The following is a 21631-nucleotide window of genomic DNA, read 5'->3' as shown; positions in this document are numbered from 1 at the left end:
TCAAACATTGTACGGTTTCGACGTTCGACAACCCCATTCTGTTGAGGTGAGTATGGGGCTGTCGTGTGCCTGCTAATACCATTCTTCTCGCTGTAAGCCGAGAACTCATGTGACATGAACTCATCTCCTCTATCTGTATGGAATGTTTTCACCGAGCCTTTTGTTTCTTGTTCCGCAAGTCTCTTGAACACTTTGAACTTCTCAAATGCTTCACTCTTCTCCTTGAGTAGTATAGTCCACATGTAGCGGGTACAATCATCAATTAGGACAAACACATAGCGTTTCTTACTTGGTGTGGAAGGTGATATGGGTCCGCATAAGTCTCCGTGCACGAGCTCAAGTGGAAGAGCCGCTCTGAATGTAGTCGCTTGGGAGAAAGGTTGTCTCGTTTGCTTTCCAAGTAGGCAAGAAACACATGTTTCTTTCTCGATAGTTATATGAGGAATGCCCACGACCAGCTCTTTGTTTATCATCATCTTCATTGTGTCGATCGCGACATGTCCTAACCACGCGTGCCACTTTGATGACTTCGTAGCTCCAGAGGTAAGTAGGCATTGGATAGTATCCGCTTGCAAAGATACTTTATATAAACGGTTCTTTGACCGTGTGGTCTTTATCATTAGAACTCCGGCTTTTTCATAAAGCATTAGAACGTCGTTTTTCATTCTTACTTCACAACCTACTTCGGTGGCTTGACCTAAGCTCACAAAATTTCCCCTTAGGCCCGATATATAATAGACGTTGTTTAGTATTCTATTTTCACCTCCTTTAAGAACAAAGCGGATTGATCCCTTGCCTTTTATGTCGATACGTGAGTCGTCCCCGAACCGAACCTTTCCTGTAACTCCCTCGTCAAGTTTGATGAAGAACGATCGGTTCCCACTCATGTGATTACTTGCCCCATTATCAAGATACTATAAGTTTTCCATCCCTTGTTCAACTTCAAAGATACTTGGCTTCACCTTCTGCTCATTGACATACACTACTGCATGCATCATAAGTTCATCAGCTTCTTGTGTATCTCCTTCCTTCTTTTCGGTAGTTTCTTGCAGTTTAAGTAGCTTGTCCGGACAGTTACTTGCGTAATGTCCTTGTTTGTCGCATGCAAAGCACGTTATATGACTTGTATCTCTGTTTTGGCCTTGTCTATACGCCTCTCTCTGAGCAAAGAAACCACCATTGCGTCCTCGACCTCGTCCTCTCCAATTACTTCGTCCACCTCTTCCTCGTCCTCCTCGTCCATAGCCATCTTGAGGAGATTCACTGTTATTGGCATATAATAACTTGCCATGATCATCTTCATGTTCTTCTTCGTCTTCACATATACGCTCTTCATATGCTTTTAGTCGACCTACGATATCCTCAAAGCTAGTTGTGTTTAGATCAAGCACCTTCTCAAGTGATGCGACTATATGAATGCATTTTCTCATTGGTAGACTTTTCAGGAACTTCTTGACGATCTTCGGCTCTTCAATGATTTCACCTAAAGAGGTAGATTTCGACGAGATTTCGGATAGTTTTCCCACAAAGGAATCAATGGTGTCTTCTTCCTTCATCTTGAGTCTGTCGAATTCAGCCATTAGGGTTTGTAAACAAGCTTCTTGTACCCTGTCAGCCCCAACATGTCTTGCTTTGATAGCCTCCCATACTCCTTTGGCTGTATCGATATCACCTACTTGTAGTGTTAGAGCCTCAGGAAAGGATTGAAAGAGCAAAGCTATAGCCATGTTGTTCTTTTCTTCATGTTTGCTTCCCGTATCAATAGTCTCCCATACTTTATTAACTTTGAGCGCAATTTTCATTCGCATAGCCTAGACAGTGTAATTGGTAGAGGTTAGCATCGGAAACTTGATGGACGAAGGTCCTGTTTCTTTGACATTCGTCTCAGCTTCTTCCTTTGCATCAGCCATGGTAGTTTTCTTCACACGATCTCTTGTTCTCGGCTTGTGTCAATGTGTATGGCTCTATTACCAATTATTGAATCACAAACAGAGTTTAACAAGAAGTCCTTCTCTTATTAATCAATCAAACTCACAAGTTTCAAATCACAAAATCACTCCCTCAACTCACAAGAGATGCAACAACATAAGCATCTCTATTTATAAGACTAGATAACTCCTAATCCTATTAGCACAACAATCTTTCCTTATTTCCTAATCTTATTACAAATCCATATCTCACTAGGATTAGGACAGCTTGTGTCTTTAGCTATTGTCAAGCTTAATCCAACATTTCGATCAAATATTCAAGAAGCGTGTCAATGGAGTGTATGTTTTGGCGACTTTTGCTGCTAATATTTATAAATTTAAACAATGATTTGCTATAGGAATTGAGTCCTATAACTCTTAACCAATCAACATAAAGTGAATCAGCAACAAAACAAAACATGCAATAACCGTCCTTCTATCTTACTTTGTATGCTTCTATTATTAGACACAAAGTGTCCCACATCGGTAGTTGGAAGGGATCTTTAGTAATATATAAGATAGAAGAGCCACTCCACTTATCACCAATTGGTTTAGGTTGGAAGTCCATCTAGCTTAACATGGTATCAGAGCCCGATCCACGCAGTCCAACCCGATCCACATCGATCTGGCCCAAAGTTGGCCCATCGATCCTTGCCCGAGGATTCCGAGATTGACGCTCAAATAGGCATTATCTCGAGGGGGCGTATTAGACACAAAGTGTCCCACATCGGTAGTTGGAAGGGATCTTTAGTAATATATAAGATAGATGAGCCACTCCACTTATCATCAATTGGTTTTAGGTTGGAAGCTCATCTAGCTTAACATCTATTACTACCAGGTCATGCGACCTTGATGGATCTGGTTCACAAGTCTGTGAATGAGAGAGGTGGTACATTCTCTTCTTCTGTTTGTACTATCTTAAGACTTATTTACTTTTGGCTGAGTGTTATAGACGGCTTAAACATGTGTAGGAATTGAACCAATACCAAGCTCTGAGTGCGGAGATGAGAACACAGCCATAGAGTCAGTGAACTAAAAGTACGAAGGAAGTAAGAATGCAACACTTCAGCTGGTGGACATGGAGTGCAGTTACATCACTGTTGATTTCAACAGCTCTGAGAATGCCGCCGAGTGTTTTGCTCGGTTGTAGTCGGTGTGGTTCAGACCCCGGAAGAGGCATTTAGGTTGATTAAGAATCAATAGATGTTCTCTTATTGGATGCTGCTATATGTCAGTCCAGAGACTACTGCTGATGCTTAGGTATGAAATTGTGACTGGATCTACTCTTGCAAATGGTGGTTTAGCAGTGAAAAGTGTCGGTATTGAAGGAAATTGTGTTATTTCTGGTCAAACCTTGAATACCAATTCAGAAAGTCAAAATGAGAATTCAGGGGACAGCTCCACTTTGGATGCAAAATTTTCATGTTGATTTTTGCCATGTTCGTCTTCTCACGGGTAACTTCCCAATAAAATATTCAATAAAATTCCTTACTTCTTTTTTTGGCGACTAAGCTTCCACAGACCATAGACAGGAAGAGGGTGAGCGTTTTGTGAGGGAGCTATTGAGGCAGAGATGAAGAAAAAAGAAGAGAAGAAGAAGAAAAAAGAAGAACTTATCTCCTGCAGCAATCCCACTCTCAAATATAACAGTACTTCTACTCTTTCAGATTTTGAGTCTCAGTGGCCATCGCTTGCTGCTGGCTACTACAGCTCCATCTTCATCGTATTGTCTTGCAGTTGGTAAAGAGTCTCTTGCTTCCAGAGATCTTGATCGTGGTCTCGTTTCTCCAGAATATCCATGGGCAGCAAAGATGAACCCCTCAGTTCGAAATCTTCACCAGGTAACTAATCCAAGCTTTATGGAAGATGGGACTCCAAAGGTATGCATTCCTAGACAAGTTCTTCTTGAGGGTGTAGAAAATCAAAAAAGAGTATCATAGGACAATTCTCCCGTTGTGTTGCACACCTGCTGGAGGACAAGTTCATGCTGTTATGTCTAGGATTTGGGGAAAACGTTGTAGAATTGTTCCCTCAAAAGATAGGATAATCTTCTTTCTTACTCCACATTCCGGATGAATTTACTATACAATCGATAATTCAGCATGGTATTTGGCATGTTGATGATTGCTTAATGTTTGTCTCTGCTTGGAATCCAACGGGAACAACAGCAATTCCAGAGATAAGCACAATTCATGTTTGTCTTACGCTAAAAACATTCCGAACCAGCTCTATTCAGTCAAAGGGATCAGCTGGATTGGTTCGAGTCTAGGAGCTCCAATGCTTACTAGCAAACCTTGGCTCAACCCTACTCAAATGTGAGAAGCAAAGATCCTGGTAGAAGTGAAGTTAAATAAGCTGTTTTCGCCTAAAGTTGCAATTGAGGATGAGAGTGGCTCAATCACTATGGTTGATGTATTATACTCATGAACGCCATCTAAGTGTTCTAATTGCGGTCTTTTGGGGCACAAAACTTCTTGTTGCCTAGGTAAGCTTCTTCCACGCCAACAAGATAAGCCCTCCACCATCTATCAGTCATCTTGATGCAAGTAAAGAATCAAATATGGTTGAACCCATTTCTACTGTTAATGTGGTCGACCTAGTGTCCTTAGCTACCATTAAAGGAACTTGAGAACATGTATATTTCTCCTTCTCTTATTTGTGTTAATGAAGCTACTGAATCTCTGGTTATGGGGTCTACTCCAACATTGCCAGTCATTGATACTCCAATCGCTCAAGCACCACCAATTGTCCAAAGAGGAGGTAATGGAATAGCTGAATCCGTTTTAGGCTCAAACAGGTTTGCATCATTGATTTATTTGGAAGGGGAAGAAGTAGATCTGATGAGTTCTGACATAGAGACGAATTCGAATGATCTTATGACACCCTTCGGAAAAAGAATCCTTCGAGAAAGACCAGTTAAGTCGACAGCAAAAGTGAGAAAGATGCACTTTCAGTTCACGGGTAGCGGACGAGGAAACCGTGGACGTGGCAGTGGCAGTGGCTAGATGTTTTCTTCTTCTACTCCTAAAGTCAATCGAAACTGATGATTTGATTGTTTCTTTATATGATCTTCTTCTTACCTTTGTAATAGCTTGTTTAAATTGTATGACTTCGGTCATAGCCTGTGCCGGTTTAAAATTTAATAATAATAAAAAAAAAGGTAAGAGATGCCAAGCTCACGCCCCTTGGTAAATTTAGAGTGTGTATTGATGCTTTTCATTTCATTTATAGAAACAACACCATAAATTTCTGAGACAAGAGTCCCTTTCTTGATGCTTTCGACTAATATTTTTGAATCTGCTTCCAGCCTCAAGCCTGAGATGCCAAGCTCACGCCCCTTGGTAAGAGCTTCTTTCATTGCAATACTCTCTGCCATCAGCGGAGAGTAAATGTGTGACATCCAAGCCGAAAATTCTGCTGTTCTTCCATGGGATGTGATTGTCCATCCCAATCCTGCAAAGGGAGACCCTGCTTTCCAGGCTGCATCTGATCTTATCACATGGGAGTGTGTCAGAGTTTCTGGGTGATTTTGAACTCTGCCTTTCTTACTTCCAATTGTTGCAGAGAGCTGACACGATTGCCATTCTCTTGCTGCAGATAATGCTTTCGATACTAGATCCCGAGCTGAGCCAAGTCTGTTTTCAAACAGCATTTTGTTTCGTGCTATCCAAAATTCCCACATGATCCAAGTTGATAGCTCCGTTGAGGTAATTCCGGTCAGTGGTAGGCATGGACGAGTTTGATCATGTTCTAGAGTTCCTTCAAATCTATTGCTCCGCTATAATCAATCTCTCTGCAGAAGGGGGCAGATTGCCATACTTCTCTAGCAAACGGGCATTGAAAGAACAGGTGAATAATAGATTCAGGGTTGCCACATTTTTTGCAGCTCACTTCAACTGGAACGTGTCGTTCTACCAGTCCCGTACCCACAGGTATTGCTCCTTTAAGCGCTTTCCAGATGAGCATTTTGATTTTTGGAGCTGTCTTTAGGGCCCATACATCTCTGTTCCAGTTGTAGTTTAAGTCACCCTCCGATGGCTCCGAAGTACCAGCGACTGCAGTTTCATATCTTGACTTCGTTGTGTATGCGCCTGGTCTGGTTCCCAACCAACATAATCTATTCGGAGCTCCGGTCAAACTAGGTTGCAACTTCAGAATACTTTCCTCCTGAGAAGGATAGAACTCTCTTATTTTTGCAGTATCCCACTCTTGCGTCCTCCTTGAAGAGGGAGGATACAGTAGTGAATTGTTTACTAAGTTATTTAACATAATTATAGACTCTAAATTTCAGAATAACATGAATATAAGAGAGCCTTATTTTCAGTACTACACATAAATTAATTTACTTTAAGGAATATTAGATGTATCAATTATTGTTTAGGAATATAAAATTATTTCAGTTAATTGATATTTTAAAAATAGGTTTCCCAAAAGGTTGTATCATGGTGTAGTTTTCAAGTAAAAAATATCTAGAGTGTATTTTCAAAACAGGGACAAATAAATTATGAAATTATTAATCTCAAATGTTTAATTACTATCATGAATGAAAATATTTTTCACTGATTTTCGGGGGTGTTATTAAATTAGTGATTTAAAATCAATTATTAATGTTTGTAATTTATCAAATTTTAAAATTTTAAAATAGTTTGAGTTGATGAATTTTAAAACCTCTACAGTTTGCATTGGATTTTGACTTCCATCATTTTCTCATGAGACTCCATAAGAAACGATTTGAAATAAATCCAAAATACAAGGAATTTTAAAATCATTAAAAGCTGAATAACACTAGGTTTTAAATGTATTTAAATTCATTGAATAACACTATATTTTAAAATAGAATTTATAATCATCATTCCAAAAACACTGGATTGTGTTTAGATTTAAAATCTATTAAAATAAATTATTGAATTACACCACCTAAGAGATTCACAAAAGAATTGATATAAATATTTACTATTACCAAAATGAAAAATATCTTATTTCCAATTTCACCTAACTGAGAACATAATTAAAAAAAAAATTGTTGAGGTTTTACGAAATTTATTGACCAAGAAATCGAACCAATTTCCATAAACAACGACAATGTTTAAGTTTTCAATTAGGTATTAAAATATTTATTTTCTGTCTAATAAGAGAATGAAAAATTAAAGAAAAATGTTTAAATACATTAAGTTAGATATCATTTTACACTCAATCAAAAATACTACAGCATTTGAGTTTATGGTTTAGTGTGAGTGTTGTTTAGGTTTAATATTGAGATTAAGTTTAAGTTTATGTCGTTCGAGAAATAGTTTAAAATATATATTAAATTAAATATCATACTTAAAGTTTGAGTTTTAAATTCTTTAAATATTAGTATTTACTTCGAATTTTACTATATATACATGTATACTTTAGAAAACTTTGAGTCTATTAATTATTTGGTTCATATACTAATAGTTGTTGTTTTTAAAATATGTACTCTTTTTAATTATTTATTTATCAAATTATATGATTTTGTAATATAAAACAAAAATATTTAATAAATATAGTTTACTATAATTGATATTAGAATTTATTGAAAATGTGTGGGTTAAATCTCTTATATATTAAAAGAAAATCATTGTAATAAATGCATTCACACTATAATAGACACATCGCAGACTCACAATGATTCGATAATAAGTATGTTAACGCGTTCACACTATATTCATAAATGTGTTCACACTATATACTTTGTATTTTTTAATATAAAATTCACATGCATCGTTCCAATAAAACTTTGGATTTTTCTGTTCGAATCAAAATGAATAACGAATCAAAAACTAAACTATATATATATTATTTTTATTGTTTACGGATAAAGTTGGGCAAAATATTTATAAATTTTGATTTGATTTTTTATCCGTTTTAATTTGAAACAAAAAATTTGGATATCCATAACTCTACGAAGCAAATCAAATATTAAAATAAAATATTTTAAAAAACAAACAAATCACAAATACCAATATTTTTAGGAACGGATATCTAATTCGATCTACTATATGCATATATATACATATATGTACAGAATTATATATATATATATATATATATATGTTATATATATCATAGTTTATATAAGTTTTACAATATTTTTATGAATTAAATTTATTATATTAGGTATTAAAATTTTAAAAGTTAAATAATATTTTATTTTTGTAATAAAATGTTATTATTAAAATTTTCAATTATTTTTAAAATTTTATTTTATCTACGGATCAACTCGGATATTCTTTAGAATTCTAAATCATTTCGGATATCAGAGTCACCGACTATCCAAGTGGCTAAAGATTGAATCGACATGAATGCCTCCAAATACCCAGATATTCGATATGTGTCCAACTTTATTTACGGATACAATTTATTTTTCTGTATATGAAAAAAATTCACTAATGTCAAGGCCTTTTTAATTTTTAATTAATTTTAATTTTATCTTTCATGTATTATTTTGAACAAAAATGTCATTTAATATTAATTAACAATATCTGTATATATTTTTCAACTTTTTTATATACTTTTACATACACATACATGCGCACCTTGATGTGAGCACCTTGTAACTAAGTATTTACCACCACTGAAGTATCTTTTTTTTGGAAGTTGAAATATTTTTTTCTTAATGCTTCTTTCACTACCGACCAAATTGTAGTGAAATGATTTGTCTTAATAATTTTCTTTTCTTTTTCTTGAACTATTATCTGTTTACAAACTATGATATGAAATCATTGGTTCGACATGACGCATATCTAAAATTCATAACATGAAAATAAACAAATAATAATATTTTTTGATTTTTACCAAAAGAAACTAAAAAATCAAACATTCTAACCGAATAAACTAAAATGTTAATTTAAAATAATAGTTATATTTTAGGAGATTAAAAACCAAAAAAAAAAATTAAAACGAACTAATATCCAGATTAAACAGATTTAATGTCTTTTTATTAAAAATAACAAAACTAATAATCACATTCCGCGCGAAGTGCGGGTTATTACCTAGTCTCTAGTATTTCTTAATAATTTTAACAACGTAAATATGAAACAAGAATCTAAAATACAGTAGTTTTCGGATCTATGTTTCCTTATCTTATATATTAAAACAGAAGTCACAACCTTGATTCATGTGTGATTTTTTAAAAAGTAGACCTAATGGACTTATTCCTAGAAAGTCATGTTACATTTAATCTCTATTCTTATCATTTAAATTTTAAGTCTACCAGAAATTTTTATTGAGTTATCAATAATTGGATTTAAACAATAGATGATCCATTGGATTTATAGATAGTATAAATTAAATAGATATAATTTAATGTTGTAATACTATACCTTCATATGTTAAATATTTAAATATTTGTCGATGTTAACTTTTAAAATTACAAATATTTTTTTTAAATAACAAAAATCATATTATCTAACACTGATTAATCTTTACTACCTTAAACCAATGAAAACAAATTTTAAACTATATAGTTTATTTTAAAAATTAAACAAAAAAACTAAATGTTTAATTATTTACCCGATAATATAAATCTATGAAGCAAAAAGTTTAATTTTTAATAAACTTTCTAAATTTGTGAAATGTTACAATATCTTTGAATATGACAATAAAACAATATTTTACTAATCTTTATATATATAGTTACGATTTTAATAATGAAATAAAATTGAAAAATTAATATATAGAAGAAGATACAAATACATGTGAAAGTTTGAAACAATCTATTCAATGAAAAAATATACCGTAAACTTATTATGTTTTAAAAATTGATAGACACATATATATTATAATATATACCAATTTAGAATTAAAAACAAAATATTTATATAAAAATAAATGAAAACAAAAAGCCGTGCGGTTGCGCGGATCGAGATCTGGTACTGTAATTAAAAAGCAAACTAAGGAAAAACAAATTAAAATCCAAGCCGTTGTAACTTCAATTCCAGGTTGATTTCAATTTCAGTTCCGTGTTGATGTATTTGTGCCTTTGTGGTACAACTTCTCCTAGACAAGGCTCTGAAAGAGAGGCTTGACAAGTTTTTACGTGACCGAATAGGTCAATAGGGTCAAAAATAACGTTGTCCAAGTCCTTAACGCGGTTTAATAATGAGCAAGTGACACTTCTTCCTGTTGCTTTCGTCTGCCTCGTTACATCTTTTTTAATGTTCAACCAAATCCAACAAATATACTAGTAAAGTTAATAATTTGACTCGTTAACTTTTTTGTGGTCCTTCACAATGTTTTTATTATTAAAAATAGGGGAATTAAACTTTCGTGGGTCATATATTAAATTCCACGCATATTCCTATGTAATTTCTATATAATAGATATCTTTGGACGTGCAATTGTCATCAAGAAGCTTTCAACATCTCAAGTTATAACTCCTCTCATTTTCTCTCTTTACGGTATATTGGAAATTTCTGAAGCTTTTCTATTGTTTTCTTGAGCCATGACTATCCAGGTACACCCTTTCTTCCATGTAGTTTCTTGAAATATTTAAAATATAATTAAAGAGGGTTGGTTGATCGTTATTTATAGAAACTGATCAATCATACTTAATTATGTTTTTAATATTTGCAAATCTGATATCTGGTTTCAAATGACAGAAATCTGTGTTGCAATTGAGTGTTCAAGAGGAAAGAATCAGGAAGAGAGTGTGGGCGGCCGTTTCTAAGTTTTCAGGTATTTTTTATAAGCTTTTATATTTACAATATGATTATTATTATTAATAAGTTGGCGAAATTAACATTTTTCATGATTTGTCAAAAACATTTAGGGGTTACTTCAATAGCGATGGATGACAAAACGGGGAAAATGACCTTAGTTGGTGAAGTTGATGTATCAAGAATTGTGAAGAAGCTAAGGAAGATATGTAATGCAGAGCTCGTTTCGGTTGAAGTTGTTAAACCATCTGAGAAAAAGCCTGAACCGGAGAAACCGGCTCCAGCTAAACCGGCAGAAATTGTTGTTCCGGTTACGCATTTTAACTACCCCTACCAGTATCAGTCGTCCTATGCGAATTCTTACTATCAGCCATGCCAGAATTACAGAGTTGTGGTGGAAGAACCAAATACTTGTGTGATTATGTAACACTTCATTTTAGTCTATGGAACACTTAATTTTGATGGAAGAATGTAATTTTCGGTTACTGTGATATAAATTTCTTTTAATGAGCTTAAATTGAAGAAAAATTTTGTATGATAAAAATTACTATCAAACATCATTGCTTCAACCTGTTTCAACTACTTTAAGAGTGTTGGAATAATGCAGAGGAAGTGACATGTTATTAAGACTTAGTATGAAAGGCTCACAGATGGTGGATTCGATGGAGATGCTAATGCTTATTGTCTTTATGCAAGGAATTATCACTAGGAGATCCAATAGCTATATGAGCAACCAGACATCATTGCTTCAACCTGTTTTAACTACTTTAAGAGTGTTGGAATAATGCAGAGGAAGTGACATGTTATTGAGACTTAGTATGAAAGGCTCCCAGATGGTGGATTCGATGGAGATGCCAATGCTTATTGTCTTTATGCAAGGAATTATCACTAGGAGATCCAATACCTATATTCCAAACATATTAATTTTCATATTGGATATCCTAGTGATAATTCCTTGCAAAATCTAAGATTATCATATTGGAAATCTAAAATTATCATAATTGTCTTTACAATTATTAGAAATTAAAATTAATTTAGTTTTACTTATATACACAAATATAAATTTAAACCATTATTAAATATTAAATTAAATAATAAATATAGTTAAGTAAATTAATCTAGTAATTAATTTGTAAATTCAGAAAGTAAATTAAAGTATATATACAAACAAAATAACAAAAATTCTTAGATTTTACAATGTATTTTATATTATAAAATATCATAGAAGTAATTACTAAATCAAAAATGATCATTTAAACATTATATATAAAGTTTTAAATATAGATACTAAAATTTAGATGAATATATTTATTTATTTAATAAAATAAAATATTATATTTAGATAATATTTATATTGTTTCATAATATAGTGAAACATATTATGGTTGGTACTTTACGAGTATATATTTTTACGGGTTATTTCATCAATCATGCAATATACTAATTAAATACGAGGAAGTTTTAACAAACATATTAACTCATTTATATTTAAAATTTTTATAAAAATTAATTTTTACCAGTGCAAGAAATGCTATGAGATTTTTTAATCCGGTTCAATTTTAATATGTTAAACTAAACTAAAAAATACGAGACACAACAAATAAACGAATCATTTTATTTTGAATATTTATAGTTATATTTATATAAATTTTATTTTGGCTATATAATATTAAAAATATAAATTAAAATTTATATGAAAATATGTTATTTCATAAAACAGAAATTATAAATTAACCCAGTACATATTATACATAAGAATGATTACTTTATTAAAAGTAAAATCATATTTTAAAATTATGATATTACGTTATAGTAAATGTTAATTAATAGAATCACTATAACAATGTTTTTAAATTTGTATTAAAATTACTATTCTAAAATTTAAATTGTGAATATATTATCCCCTCAAATTAGCACTTTTGCTTTATTTTACAAATTTAAAATTGAAATCTAAACTTATACACATGAAATAAAACTTAAAATGATATTCCTCCTAATTTTTCATATAAATTAAAATGTTTATATTAAAAATATATAAAGCATAGTGATTATAAATTTAAAAAAAAAATCAAAAATTGACTTTTAAAAACTAGTTTAAATTAATAAGGAAAATTGCCACAAATACCACATTTATAGTACCACTTTTCATGTCTACACTAATCATTTTTACCCTCATTTTTAAAGAAGGGAAAAATAAACTTATACCCATAGGCTTAACAAATCTAAACTTAGGGTTTAGAGTTGAGTGGTGGGGTAGGGTTTTTTAAATGTGAAATTTAGGATTCTAATAAATATATAAATAAATACTTAAAAAATATTTTTAAAAATAGTTTCAAACATAATTTTCAATTTTCAAAAATAAATTTTGAAAACAAAATTAAATAAAAAAGACAATTTCTAAAAAAAATCAAAAAAATAATTTATATAAAAGTTTGAATTTGAAAAATATTAATTCGAAAACATAAAAAAAAATTATTTATCATTTATTTTTTATTTATTTAAATAATGATTTATTATATATATATAGAGAACAAGGGTATAAGAGTATTTTGTCACTTAATGAAGAATATAGTTTTGAAAATGTCTCTTTAACGGTAGTAAAGATGAAAAGTGGTACCATGAAAGTGGTAAACATGAAATTTTCCCAATTAATAATACAAAAATTTTGAATTAAATATATAAAACTTAAAATACATAAATTATTGATACAATTTTGAAAACACGGATCAAAATATAGTTGAATATTATGTTCGCACGTTACCAAACATTAATAGATTTCATGAGTTAAAACTGAATTTAAAAAATTAATAAATCAAATTATACATGAATTGAATAACATATTATTAAAAGAAAATAATTCCTATCTATGAATATACCCAATATATTTCAATTTTGTGTCCTTACATAGGGGTCTCCAACAAACATTCTATTCACAAAAGAAAAGAAAAATTCTCTAAGATATCACTAAAATAATTTTTATCATAAATATAACACACAAGTGACAAAATAAATTTCATTAAAAAGTGAAAGATACTTATATCCCTAGATTAAACTAATCTATAATTAGAATTTAAATTTAGATTTGAGAGATGGATGGGGTTTATAATTTTTAAAACAAAATTAATAATACAAATTTAAAATAATAATTTTAAAAGTTAAAAAAAATATTCGGATTTTAGAATAAAATTTTGAGATAAAATTTTGAGAAACAAATTCAGAAAAAACTTTGATTTGAAAAAAAAAATTCAAAAAACAAAATATTTAAAATTAGTTATTAATTATTTATATTTATATATCTAAAGTAATAGCAGAAGGACCGTTTACCTTTTTAATAAAAATGTTTTTGTCATTTTCTTCTTTGTGTGTTTTTTATCAAAAAAAATATTATTTTAGGATCTTTTGAAAAAATTTCCCTAAAGAGAATTCATAAATGATTATGCTTTTAAAAACAAACTAAAGATTGATCCGCGCATCCGCGCATGTATTGGTTTTTACATTTTTATACATTGGTATTTGTTTTTTATAATTACTGTCCTGGACCGAATCGGATAATATAGTTATTTTGGTACAAATATCCGAACCCGTTTCAGATACATTTGTTATTTAGGAAATTTGCCAAAACCAACCCAAATATTGATTATAACCACAAAAGTAAACCATATATTCAATCAAATGCAAAACCAACCTAACGGGGTAGTAAAAGTATTATTTAAACCTTATGACCAAACCAAAAAAATCAGAAAGTTACTTTACAATTCTATCATTCGTAATCCTACACGTAATAAAGAAAATCTACATATATCTAGACCTCTTAAAATGTCTACTCTGTAGACTTATTATGTAGTCAACATCGTAATTTGATCTAACAAATTAATTTTAAAAATGTATAAAAATAGTTTTATGAAATTTTTAATCAATCATCAATATAATGAATAATATGAAATTTATAACTTAGACCACATCGTAAGTACAAAACTGCCTACTATCGCGACACAGATCTGAAAAATGATGAAAACCATGTAAATAGTTACAGTTTTCTGGTGTAAAGCTCGTTTCCATCCTTTACCACTGTCCAAGCTCCAAATATGAGCAAAAGGAACCACCTTTGTCGGCTCACAATTGAAAAACCTCCAAAATATAAAAGTTTAACTTATAAAAATGAAAGTTATATGGGGTTTTTAGATGAAAATGGAGAGAAAATGAAGATTTGTTGGTTTAGAAAGAGGAAAAAGTGGTTACAAATTGAATTCTTGAGCTTTTAAGAGCTCAAAAATGGTGGTTTATGATGGCTGGAAAATTGATGATAATGGCATTGTTGTAAAAAAAGAAAAAATGTTTAGGATGTAATAGATTTCTCCTCATTATCAAAATAATTAAATAATTAATTAATAATGGTAATTTTGTAAATACTTCAAAAACATAAGGAGGGTTTGGAACTTTCAAGGGTGAATAATTTTGACAAAAAAAAATTGGTTTTGGGGTTGACTTGAAATTGTATGTTAGTTTTGAAAAAAACCCTTGTTATTTAGATATTTTTAGGTTTCTATACATCAGAATCGAACTCATCCAGACCCAGAAAGACCTAACTCAAACCCACACATAAATTTATAATCTTCAAGGGGGCCTAATTTCAAAAAAAAATGATACCCGAAAAGAACAATTCGTACCTAAAAGGATAACCAATGTTCATGCCTAACTGATTTTATAAACTAATAAAAATGACAATTTCTATGTTTTTGGCTAAAATTAAGTGAACAAAAAGATTTTTTTTATTTAATAAAATAATTATATGGAGTAAAAAATTAAGTGACAATAAATGTAATACATTTTTATTGTTCTGATTTAAGTTATTATTTTGTTCACAAAAACATGCCTTTGAATTATGGTTTCAGCTACGTAATGTTTTTAGTAAAACAAAGTAAACCGAACGTTTAACCATATGCAAAATCCAGTATTTTACACTTTTGATTTTATAATTGACACAAAGTTATGTTGATTAACTAATAAATAAAAATCGGCATTATTATCATTATAGTAATATAATTAATTATGTGTTGTATTGTTGAAGTAATATAATTAATGAAATTGTTAAACATGGTGAAATATGAAAAGACAATTAAGGTAATTATATTAATGAAATTACTATAAGAATAATGTACTTCATGTTTCCAAACAATTCTCATTCATACTGCTATCCATGTTTCTAAACAGTATCAAAATATACTTCTGTTTTAATAATATAGATTTAATTTTTAATCACTTCAAAAATAACATACTGTTCTAGTAACACAAAACAGGAATTGAATTAGTTGAGTTATATTTTCTTATGATTAAAAACCGAACTAAGGACAAACATGCATCCAACATCTGTAAAACTTATAACTTATAAGTTGTAAGAGAGAACCGTTGTGAATTTAATTTCAGTTTTGGTTTTGAAGTGATATGTATACAACATTTCCATCGTGGAGAGTTATCCTAAGTTATGATAAACAAGTGGTTTATTAGATACTAGAGTCGGCCCGGGCTACGCCCGGGTTTTTTGTTTAAATTTTAACTTTGATCATATATTTAGTATGATTATTTTAATATAAAAATTTTATAATCCATTACAAAAATATAAGAAGCTATAGATAAATGTAAAATAATTTAAAATATTCAATGTTTTTGTCTTACGCGATTCAAAATTTTTGTATCTATTTTTTTGTCATTAAAAATTATATATAAGGTAAAAAGTAGAATGAACAAAAATTAACTAAATTATTGTTTTTTTTAAAGAAATTTTTATTTATGGTGCTTAATTGGTTGATTTGCTTACATGTTTCAGTACATTTAAAACTATTTATAACGTTTGTTTCCAATTAGTATATGAGTAATTTAATGGAGTCTACCTTTTAATTTACCACCTTATATATCTTTATGTTTTTTTTTTAAATCAGCTGTTTAAAAATTGTAATATTTTGTAGATAAAAAAACTTACAACTATGGCACTAAAAATGACAGTCTGAGTTCTTACAATAAAAGTTCTGCATTTACAATCCAACTAATTGAACCCATTATCTAAATATTATTTATCTTATTTTCATAGGTGTTTGAAATTTTTTGTTTTCAAATTTTTGTTCCACTTCCACCAAAGTCTGTTTTGATGTAAATGCCCCCATTTATAATATATATATATATAATCAATTTTGAACAATGATAATCATAATTTTATCTCAAAATTTGTTGTTGATTCAAAAAGGTTATCACCAAAGTATAACAAATTTTGTTATATTGTGATTATTATTTGTTGATGAATTTGTGTATGATATTATATGGTGTTTGTTAATTTTGTTATACAATTTATATTATGAATGGTTAAAGTTCTTTTTTTTAAGAATTTTGGATAACAATTGAATGGTTAGATGATAGCTTTTATATATATTCTGAGTTATTATTTGAATTAATGAGTGTGTTTTTTGTTTTTTTCATGCTTAATTATAAATGGATTATTTGTGAAATTATTGTAGTTTTCTATTAAGTACAACACTATTGTATTTTTTTTTCATGTCCCAAATACAGTTGTTACCGTTAACCATTCATGAATAATATGCATTTTATAGTCAATAAGTACAAAATTATCATGATCACACATAACATACGATCTAAGTTATGATTTATTTTTGAATTATACATATATTACGCTAGAATCTCAAAAGTTCAATATTCCAGAGAGACTTTTTTTTCAGTGTAAATGCTCTATTTTTAAAATTGGAGAAAACTATCATTGGATGTTTTGGACATTATTAGTTTCTGCAGATGGGGATGACATCTTAGAATCTCTATTTGCTGTAATTTTAAAACTCAGCTGCAATACAAAAATTATTATGTCGTTCATTTCCAAAACAATAAATATTTAACTGTAATCAATTCAGATGGTAGAAAAACAACCATTACTTGCATCCTTGCTTTATATCTATTATACCTAGCATGGTCTATAATTTTGTAACCAACAAACACCAAACTTCCATCAATATTTGGTACACTAACTGTGATATATAAAGAGAAAAATTACTTTTAAGTAAAAAACAAACAAACTGAAAAGTACAGAGCTACATCTAATACGTGCTTAAGCTAAAAATATTATTATTTACAAATGCAATGTATGAGCGCTCGTATCATTACAAATTTTTCTTTTGATAGTTCATCGGTCTTCCACTGGCCAAAGTCTTTCCATTTAGTCCAATTCAATCGCCAAGCTATGCACACAGTGTGTTTGTTTGCTATATCTTGTCTGAAGCCAAGGAAACGACAACTGTACCATGATACATTCAGACCTTAAATAGTTGATTAGTTTAACCCTATCAAACAGATATATGCACTGAACATGTGGAGCGACATGCAAAGAAGGATTCATATAACAAACTTTGAACAAATACAAAGAAGATTCCAGATTTGATATGTTGTTAGAATTTGAAATTACTTATGTTTTCATGTTTAGAGCTTTGATATCTTCAATAGGTGTCAACTTTCTTTCATGAGGTTCTACTTTGAAAGAAATAAGCACAATTGGACATGTACCTTTGTTATATGTTTGCTAACAGAGTGATTAATTTACCCTGTCCGAGAGCCTATGAACCTCCCTTGTGCCAGATTGAACTGCAGCAATTGCATTTCCTATCTCTTGTCACACTATCTGTCGCTTGTTTCATGTCTGTCCATCTCACTCTTTCCGTCACTTGATCCATCTCAATGCCTCTTGTTCATTGCTCTGTTGCTCTTCCACTAATTTCTCCGTTACTCTCCGCCGCTTTCTTCGTTTCTCTCCGCCGAGTGCTGCGTTGCTCACCGCCGAGTGCTGTGTTACTCTTCGCCGCTTGTCGTTATCCTCCGTCGCCGCTTGTCGTTATCCTCCGTCGCTTGCTCTGTCACACTCCATCTTGCTCTAGTGACATACCACACACGTACGCAATTAAATTTTGAGTTAAGAACCTCACATTGACAACAATAATACAATATTTGTTTTATATTAGAAGCTCAAAAGAGAATTGACCAAATGTGAAAAAAATACCAATGAAAAACAATTGAAGATCTGAAAAGGACTTACTGCAATTTTTTTACAAACGATCTCAGTTCTTCATCTTCTTCGGTTTCAGATTTTGCTTCACATTCCTGGCCTCCCACAATCGCAGCAACCTGGCGTCGACGGTGGAGGAAACATCTACCGCACTTCAAATCAGAAAGAAGAACTTTCGAGTTAGCCATTTGGCCCATTTCTCAGAAAATAAGTTTGCTTTGTTGGTTCAACAGATCGAGAAAATGGTTTTGAGAAGAAGAAGGCTTACCTTTTTATACCCGCAGATCAATGCCTCGTAGACGATAACTTTACATTGAAGAATAGATCGTGGCTGCAGGAGTTGAGAAGATGTTTAATGCGATGAATCTGTAACTGGCTTCGTTTTAATTGATGGATGTCATAGTGAGTTACAAAATAGTTAGATTTTATGGTGAAGTTTGTATATGCTTAAAGGTCAAGAACAGAGAAATACAGAATGTCTTACTGAATCGGTATTTGGTCTCTGGCTTGTGATTCAAAAGCTTGCCTTCACGTAACTGCCAGTAATTTTTTTATTTAAGAGAACTTATCAAAAACTTTTTAAGAGATATCCAAAGGTAAGAGCTAAGAGACTCACTATTTTCATCTCCGGTAGACAATATAGTGCTGAAGTTGCTGCTTCACGGAGATTTGGTTCCTGCTGGTAGTTAGAAACACTTAGTATCATAGACCATAGGAAATAAACAAATATACAGATTACAGACTGAAAATAACAACAAACCCCAATCGAACAGATCAACCAAGAACTTATAAACACACAAACATAAGAAGGCAAAGTAAAAAAAAAAAAGAAGAAGAAGAAGAAGACAAAGTTCTGGTTCAAAAAAGAAGAAGAAGACCACAAAGTAAAAAAAAAAAAAAACTGAGACTTTGGATAATATCAAACTCACATATCAATCTGCCATGTAACCGTCAGTCAAATTAATTCAATTTTAAATTAAAATTTCAGAAACAGAAAAAAAGAAGATTAGAACCAAAAAAAAAAAAAATCGATCTCTCTTCTCGTGAAGAACTATAACACTAAAAATGGAAAAAGCTTATGACTGAAGAGATTGATTCAAAAAATTCACAAAAATCATCAAAAGCTGACAAAGGACTCATGAAAATCAATAACAGAGAATAAAAAACACAAACTGACAATTATAAATTGGATTCATTACCGCAAAGTTGCGATAGAAGTTAACCGGCAAAAACAATTCCACTAAGAACAAAAAGCAGAGCTGAATTAGTAACCTGAGAATCAAGGAGTATGTCTACTCCCATGAGATCTCCACCACGGCGGATATTCCTGGCCTTCAACGGTGGAAGAGGAGGGGCCATTCTGCAAATCGGAGAGGAAGACTGAGATGATGATTACACACGATTTAAGTTTACTGGGTTCTTTTAAACGAATGAGAGGATGATTACAAAGGAAGAAAGCATACCTTTTTATAATCGAAATCCACCGCCTTGCATAACAAAATGTCGCATTGAAAGTAGATTGTGGATGATCCATTAATGGAATAAAGAGGGTAACTCTGTTACATGTATCGTTTCGGACAGTGAAAAAAAGATGAAAGAGCATATTAGAAATCCCAATCGCCATTAGCTCTAGAGACGGGAAAGAGACGAACACGCTTGACTAATGGAAAACGCCGTGTTTCATCAAGTATACCCTTATGGGCTAGGCGAAGAATGATTCAGCCCAACAAAACACAAAACCCGTACAAATGGATGAGAAATTAAATGAAGCGCATCGTTTTTAAAAGAATGAGACACGTGTCACGATTTCCTCCCCCTAATTAATGACGTGGCATCATAGGAGAGAGGCAAACATATTTATATATATATACTAGGATCGGCCCGCCCTACGGGCGGGATATACATTATTTGTGATCTAGAATATACTCTATCATAATCTTCATAGTTAACAAATTGAAGTTGCATTTCTTATAAAAAGTAAGGAAATATTAAACATATATAGATATAGATATATAGTTTAAAAAAAATGTTTAAAATACTTTAAATTTTAGAAATCAACAACAATTTACACTTTCTACTTTCCCGTCATTGACAAACTATATTTTTAATTGTTAGGAAAAAGATATTGAATTATATTACAGAAATTATGTATTTTCAATGTATTATACTATTATCATTTGTTGGAAAAAATATATTAATTTTTTTTGGGATTGAAATTGAAATACTAATTAGAGAAAATGGATGAATAAATGTTTTAAATAGATTTGATCTAAGTAGTAAACAATATCAAAACTCTGAGACAATTTATTAATTTTTAGAAAGGTATGATAAATGTGAAATTTATAGAGAAAAACATACTTTATATATAAATATGTGTATTTTTTCTTTCTTTCTTTGAATTATTTTACTTAATTTTCTTTTTGGAAATCAACAACAATTTTACAGTTTCTCAGGAAACAAAAAATTGAATTATTTTGCAGAAAAGTTATAATATAGTGTTATTTTAATTTATTAAGGTAAAACACATTTACATCCACTAACAATATAATATACTTTATTTTTCGGTAAAAATAATATAATATCTACTTGTGGGAATTTACACTTGAATGTAGTATATTTATCCCCTTCTTATTTTCATGCTAATCAGCATGTTCCCATAGTTATAAAATCTAATATAGATTTGTCTGTTTTTATCAAAAATATGAAATCTGTGCAGTGCATACTGCATACACTCGAGAGAGCTTACAAAGACCAACCCATAGTTAATTTACTAACCCTTTGACATCCATATCAAGTACTAACCTAATAAACCCAAATAAAAAAAGCCCAATTAGGATGATTAGAATCATTCACCTAGGAGCCCAAGTGAGATAGATAAAGTCTTGGCTTTGAAATGAAACATCCAACTAATAAAAAAACCTATCGAGAAG

General features: G+C 30.9%; 1 protein-coding gene and 1 long non-coding RNA gene across 9 annotated transcripts; one reads left to right on the top strand and one right to left on the bottom strand.

Annotated features, from left to right (window-relative positions):
* The first annotated feature begins 10298 nt into the window (after window positions 1-10298).
* Window positions 10299-11165, top strand: LOC106404934 (heavy metal-associated isoprenylated plant protein 13-like). The gene is made up of 3 exons (XM_013845575.3): window positions 10299-10446; window positions 10592-10667; window positions 10762-11165. Exons 1-3 carry the CDS (start codon window positions 10435-10437, stop codon window positions 11073-11075), a joined length of 402 nt encoding a protein of 133 aa, XP_013701029.1. The 5' UTR covers window positions 10299-10434; the 3' UTR covers window positions 11076-11165.
* Window positions 11166-17649: 6484 nt separating this feature from the next.
* LOC111212019 lies at window positions 17650-20452 on the bottom strand. Of its 8 annotated transcripts, none has more exons than XR_007319338.1 (8): window positions 20165-20452; window positions 19974-20061; window positions 19318-19377; window positions 19186-19237; window positions 18970-19077; window positions 18732-18853; window positions 18206-18569; window positions 17650-17961 (listed from the first exon to the last, which is right to left on the bottom strand). It is a non-coding gene; the product is annotated as an uncharacterized LOC111212019 (long non-coding RNA). The 8 variants fall into 8 exon arrangements; XR_007319339.1 differs by having other exon boundaries at window positions 17650-17918; XR_002662815.2 differs by having other exon boundaries at window positions 17650-17939; window positions 19974-20081; window positions 20165-20451.
* Window positions 20453-21631: the final 1179 nt, after the last annotated feature.

This window comes from Brassica napus, chromosome C2 (assembly GCF_020379485.1).
Source record: "Brassica napus cultivar Da-Ae chromosome C2, Da-Ae, whole genome shotgun sequence".
In the NCBI taxonomy this organism is placed as follows: domain Eukaryota; kingdom Viridiplantae; phylum Streptophyta; class Magnoliopsida; order Brassicales; family Brassicaceae; genus Brassica; species Brassica napus.
Note: the sequence above shows the minus strand (reverse complement) of the source record. Positions and strands in the feature narration are given on the sequence as shown.

What these genes read in the sequence shown, in the direction of transcription:
- LOC106404934 (XM_013845575.3), top strand. An exon ending in GGCCGTTTCTAAGTTTTCAG is followed by an intron (nt 10,668 to 10,761) that starts GTATTTTTTATA and finishes AAAAACATTTAG; the next exon opens with GGGTTACTTCAATAGCGATG.